Source organism: Lygodium microphyllum, unplaced genomic scaffold (assembly GCF_053477565.2).
Source record: "Lygodium microphyllum isolate KBCC unplaced genomic scaffold, Lygodium_microphyllum_v1.1.10 scaffold_65, whole genome shotgun sequence".
Lineage (NCBI taxonomy): Eukaryota > Viridiplantae > Streptophyta > Polypodiopsida > Schizaeales > Lygodiaceae > Lygodium > Lygodium microphyllum.
In genome coordinates this window covers 432,106-438,250 of record NW_028229548.1, presented here as the reverse complement: position 1 = coordinate 438,250, position 6,145 = coordinate 432,106, and the positions used below count along the sequence as shown (strand labels likewise).

At 43.2% G+C, this 6,145-nt stretch overlaps 1 protein-coding gene across 1 annotated transcript; it reads right to left on the bottom strand.

The window, feature by feature from the left end:
- Positions 1 to 243: 243 nt before the first annotated feature.
- On the bottom strand, positions 244 to 4,148 carry LOC148008835 (GDP-L-galactose phosphorylase 2-like). Its single transcript, XM_087673997.1, has 7 exons — positions 2,987 to 4,148; positions 2,380 to 2,495; positions 2,023 to 2,082; positions 1,702 to 1,938; positions 1,416 to 1,601; positions 1,087 to 1,341; positions 244 to 947 (listed from the first exon to the last, which is right to left on the bottom strand). The coding sequence occupies exons 1-7, from the start codon at positions 3,102 to 3,104 to the stop codon at positions 579 to 581; spliced, it is 1,341 nt and encodes a 446-aa protein (XP_087530123.1). The 5' UTR covers positions 3,105 to 4,148; the 3' UTR covers positions 244 to 578.
- Positions 4,149 to 6,145: the final 1,997 nt, after the last annotated feature.

Here is a 6,145-nt window from a genome sequence, read left to right as displayed (position 1 = left end):
TCTATAAGAAGTGTGCACCCATTACATTGCAAGTATGTGAAGCCCCAGCCAAAAAATAGCAGAAAGTGTTTTGAAATATCTAAGAAATATTATGCAGTTGTGTGAGCTTTATTTCAGACTCCCAGGCAACATAATCGCAAACCTACAGTGAAATAAAACAGACCGCCAGACAACAGAAAGCTGACATCCCAAAAAAAAACAATAAGAACAGATCACTACACCAAATATTAATTCAACTAATAGTGCATGGAGTTGCATTAAGAGTCTTTTAGCATTACAATGATTTAACACTACCGTAAAGAAGCTTTAAACAAACAAAGATATGATCGAACATAGTATGTTCCAAAGTGCAACCGTGGATGATAGCCCTAAAAAGAGACTGGTTCTTAGACCCATCGTAGCAGCATACAAAGCTCGAATAGGGTATGTATAAACAGCATGCTAAGTATTAGCAGAGGTATGTAATGAAACAGTAAAGAGTAACTGACTGCAACTGAAACAGCATATTGTTGCTAGGGGAAAGATAACTTAACACCCATTCCTAAGGCCAAGCCCCTTGTTGGATGAAGCAAACATGACTACATGACACATTCTTCACTCCGCAAGCCACCCGGGATCTCTAAGGAACCCTTGGCCTGCTTAGCGAATCCCCCCAAACCTGTGGGCTTTCTGGCAGGTTCAAGCAAGTGCACCAACTTGTTTGATGTGTCAGCCTCATTAATCTCTTCCACTACAACATTCAGACACATTCCTTTCACTTGATTAAAGCGCTCCTCAGAAAGAGAAACTTCTGCCAACAATCTCCATGCAGACTCCTCAGTAGCAGATTCATAATCCAGCCTCCTCTTCAAGACAATATGCCCACTAATCTCCCATACTGCAGGGTTAACCTGTGTGTCCAGTATATCTGAGTCCACCTGACCTAATGCTTGTTTCTCTGCGAAGCACTGAACATAAAAAAAAAGAAGGAACCAAGGTTACACTAGAGCTGCGGTCATTAGAAGCAAACACAAATGTCTGTATCTAATGTACCTGCAGAATAGAAAGGGCAGAATCAGAGGGCAGAAAAGCATATATCACATGTACCTGTGGAAACAGGAAGACACGCTGTCCACAATCGGCAATGAGAACATTATATGGCATGTTATGTTCCTGCAGGACAATGCATGTTCTGGCAACACAATCTGCCAGCTCCTCGAAATTGCCACCATTTTCATACACAAGGCCTCTCACAGCATAATTGTTAAGCTCATATATTCTCACACCACCCTTTTTCCTGGTGCATGCTATCTTGGTCACAGCAGACCGTTCAACAGGGAAAGGGACCGCCAGATAATAAGCCTGCAGCCAATGCCACAAGCTTAAGCAGTGACACCAAAGGAAGCTTGAAATTACGGAGAGAGCAGAAAAGATACCTGAAAGTGGAGATGATTGATTGTTGCAAAAGCTCCAAGGCTATTATAGCCCACTCGGAAACTTGGATTCTGGGCTTCAACAGCAAGATATAGGGCAAGCCGAAAACTTTCCACATCCATCTGCTGTGGCTTGCAGTCCAATAGTTTGGGAACAAGGAGCACATGACCATACTCAATAGGACTCACCTGTCAAAGAACAAACAGTTGCAAAACAATAGACTGCATTACAGCAGGAAACACATATGCATACTTCCAAATTGCTTGGATGTGGTGTGGATGTGCTTACATTTATAGCAATGATGTTCGGACTCCCGCCAATTACGGTTTCCTCACAATACCCTTGAACTCCATCCTTGGCCTCCTCAAAACAGAAAAGAACCTCCTCTTGACCCACTTTTGTGAAATTGAACTTTCTGGAATCAAATTGTTGAAGGACCTGATCTACACGGAACTCTGTTGGCCGTTTCTTAAGATGTCTCCCCTCATTCAGCTGTGCGATAAACCCAAATTCACCTGGAAGTACCTGAACAAAAACTAAATGTGAGGAATTTGCCAGTAAACATCCAAAAATTAAAGGGTTTAACATTTATTGTGACATGTAGCTAACCTTAGTCTCACATGCTGTGACATCATAACGGAAAAGGCCACGAGTTGATCGTTCCTCCCACTGTTTAGTTTATGCAAAGTGAGAACAAACCAAGAAAGTTGAGATTCGATATAAGAAAAAGCTAAGAGCCTGTTCAGAGACAGCAATATCAAAGAACGTGCTCATGCTGATTAGAATCTGGTCCAACCAGCAGAGTACATATGCAATATGCATGAACACATTCCATGCTAAGCCCCCAACAAATGTTTATATCAGCATAGTGAATACATGCAATTTGGCCACCTAAACATTGTCAAGGGCGAACCATCACATAGAATTGTGTAAAGAGGCATCATGAATAGCCATCATTAAAACCACCTGAGCAAGAATGAGCGAGTCCAGGAAGGCAACCCCCTCGTCATCAGAGCTATCGCTGCCATCCTGGTTTTGGCACCAGTGCGTCTTATCAAACATGTACACTGGTAATTTAGCCCCTGTGTTGAAAAACAAGTCAATCAACATGACAATGATAATGAACAGTGCAACTGTCGTCACCCAAATGAAACTTGAAACTGACAGGTAACAGCCATAATAGCTGGTGCTTTCAATATTGCTCCCACTGTATGAAACTATGTCATGCTGACAAACTGCTGCATAAACACATACAAGCAACTTCCACAAGTCCTCACACTCGACCCCACTCTTCATCCACTCTATCAGAAGGCCTGGCAACATGCCCAAGGACTGTGTCTCACACTTCATAGGACTCATATTTTTGTCAGCACCTAGAAGCTATGAGAAGCCCACTCCAGCAATTCATCTAAGACAATACCGCAACTAAAGTCTAAATGCGTAGGCAACTCGTGACCCCTATCAAATATAAGGCCATAACTAGGATCAATCACTACAAACAAAAGCCTGGGATAGGCCAAAACCCCAAATAACTGCTGCAGAAAACAAAGATACAATTTTTTGCAAAGCTTACCAGGAATGCAACAAGCCCCAAGACAATTCTTCCCACAACCAGGTTGTTCAATGCCGTCTTGGTAGATAGACACCATAGTTGGGATCCTCCTTATGGTTAAGCCGTTGCTGTCAGCCATCTAGGAGGACAAGGGAAGTGCCTGTGCGTCCACCGCCACCACCACCAGCTAAATAAGTGAGATCTGAGGGATGCCCACCCTCCGCAGGGGTGGCGCCCCTTCCTCCGTGCAGGGATGGCGTGCTCAGCAATAGGAAGAAGTGGACCCTGCAGGCATGTAAGGATTCGCTAAGGGGAGCGGAAGGCCTAATTTTCAAAGCCGTGATGCCCGTATGGTGCCTCTCAATGTGTCTGGACTCTCCAAACCCGGGATGTGGGTTGGAGAAGAAGGCAGTTGCAAAGAGGGGTGGAATCGCCTCGGGGCAATGCTCTGTGCACAATGGGAAAATTTGGGTTAGAGGTGATAAGTGATGGTGGTGCAGAAAGAAGGCATAGAAATGAAGGATGTTGGAATTCGGGATGTTTTAAGGATTGAGAGAGAGAGAGAGAGAGAGAGAGAGAGAGAGAGTGTGTGTGTGTGTGTGTGTGTGTGTGTGAAATTGGGTGTTTCAGAAACCGAGAGAAAGTCAGCCGCGGAAGGGCTATTGGCTTTCCCACATGCAAATACCACAAAGAGGGGAGGAACAGAGCACCTGGAACAGAGCACAGCTATGGTAGTGGCTATGGAACAGAACACAGGAAAAGGATCGAGATGTAAGGATTGGCTACGGAACAAACACAGAAAACAGAAAGAGATGCAAGGATAGAAAGGAGCCAAAAAAGCATACAGCAATGGGTATGGAGTGAAACGAGCAAAAGCTCTCTATAGCTGTTGGAACACAGATGGATGGAGAGATATGGAACAGAACACAGTAAATGCTCTCAATGGCTATTGGGAGAGAGAGGGATGGAGAGATGTAAGGAAAGGCAAAGAGCACCTAAAAGCTAGGCAAGACAACAGGCTAAGAAATGCAGGACAGGGGTATATACGAAGAAAGAAGTGGAATCATCAGATATACATACTGAGCCTACTTCCACAGCCTTTTTTTCTCTCTCTCTCTCGAGTCTCTTTCTTCTCTTCTGGTGACTATTTGTGCGTCTCTTCTTCTCCTCCTCTGAGCCTCTCTCTCTCTCTCTCTCTCTCTCTCTAATCTTGCGTTATCTGTGGTTGGTTTGCACTTTAAGTATGAGAATAGGTCGCCTTCGTTGTCTTTTAAGCGCCACACTAATCTACATGGCGAGAATTTTGCTGTTTTTATAAAGCTTATTTCTTATTGGCTCTTGGTTTTCTTTTTCAATTTTTATTAGGCGTTCCGTCTTTTACTGTTTCAGGAGTCGGCCTTGTCAATCAAGAGTTTAGGCCAGGCACTCGCACTTCATGGTACAGTTCCCTTGGGGTTCCAACTTCCCAATTGCCTCAATTGTTGCCACCATTTTTGTGTGGTGGTGTTCTCGCTACAACCTTAGTATCCGTTCGTGTGCCAACTCAATTGCCTCAATTGTTGCCACCGTTTTTGTGTGGTGGTGTTCTCGCTGTGACAAAATGCCTACAACCTTAGTATCCATTCGTGTCCCAACTCGACCTTAGAGTGGTTACACAACAAGCTTGCTAATATTATGTGCTCTACATCATGGAAAATATATTATCAAAAGAGCCATTACATTTTATATGCGCCTATTAGCGTAAGGACTTTGCATGCCCACATGTATAATAGATTTATTTTGATGTATTTATTAGAGAAGATAAAATATTATTTTTGTAAAGCTATTAGAATTGAGTATATTTTGATTTATTTATATAGAAAAGCCAATCGTGCAAAGTGAGGAAAAGTAAGAAACACAAATGGATGCTTTCAATGTATTATGGATACAAAAGCTTATTCTAATATAAATACATTCTAGGGGAGGTGCTCGCCCATGCATGGGGAGAGATTGTATCCATTATTGTGTTGTGCAAGCTTTTGGAGTTTTCTTCTCTCATGCTATTTGTTTAATTCTTATTTTATTCTCACTTATTGTTTACCATATGGTGAAGGCAAGTAATATCAGTATATCAGAGTGAGCTAATTGGTTTGCACGTCAATATTAAAAAAGGGAGGTATACATCCATCTTGAAGACATAATCATCCACATCAAGCATCACTGAAATATCCCTTAGACAAATGCTCTATCTAAAGGTTCTACTTAAAGGTTGGGTTTCCCAAGGGTGCTTCAATTTCCAAGGCTAAAAGTATTGAAGGAGACTTCTCTCACTCACACTAGTGGTTTTCTCTCCATTAGTGGTGTGCTTGAGACACAGAGAGAGTGGATGAATGAGCCCTGAGCGGAAGCACACGAGCAGATGTAAGAGCTATGGTGGAAGGAGCAAGAGACACAAGATGTGGGAGCTTCGATAGTCACAATGTGTGACCAACCTTCCCTTATTCAAATGTCATTAAGAGAATAAAGAATGAAGTGACAATGATGGGGGCGCCTGCCACACTTGTAGTATATAGGTGTGCAAGTACTGTAAGTGTAATGAATACACAGGCGTTTAGGCACAAGTGCCTTTACCCCAACAACCTCCCATGCCTACGAGCTTTCTAAGGGAGGTAAAACACTCTGTTGAGAGACTTTTAGTAGTAATCAGATCTGCAAGATTTTGGTCAATTGAGATCTTGACAACTTGTCCTCAATTTGATAAGTGATAACACACCTCAATGTGCTTTGTCTTCGCATGGAAGACCGAATTCTTAGCCAACTGAATAGTACTCATAGAATTTGAATGTAGTGTAGGGACCATATGTAACAATTCTGATCTCAAAACCGCACTTCTCACGAGAACCTCCTCTTACTAAAAATCCAAATGATTAAATTGTTAGTATTATGGATTTTTTTTTTAAATTCCCTCCTTCCCCCAGCCGACTGTCGTGCTGGGGGAGAGGGAGGGAAGGCAGGATGACTAAGCATCCGTGTTGGATGCCTGAGGGGGGGTGAACCCATGCAGGATGCCGCGTGGGGGAGGGAGGATCCCCTCCCCTCACCTATGTAAACCTTATGGGGGGAAGTGAGAGAAGGGGGAGGATAGAGGAGGCCGTCAGACTTCTAACGCTACCATAGAGGAGGAGAAGGCGGTACGTCGCC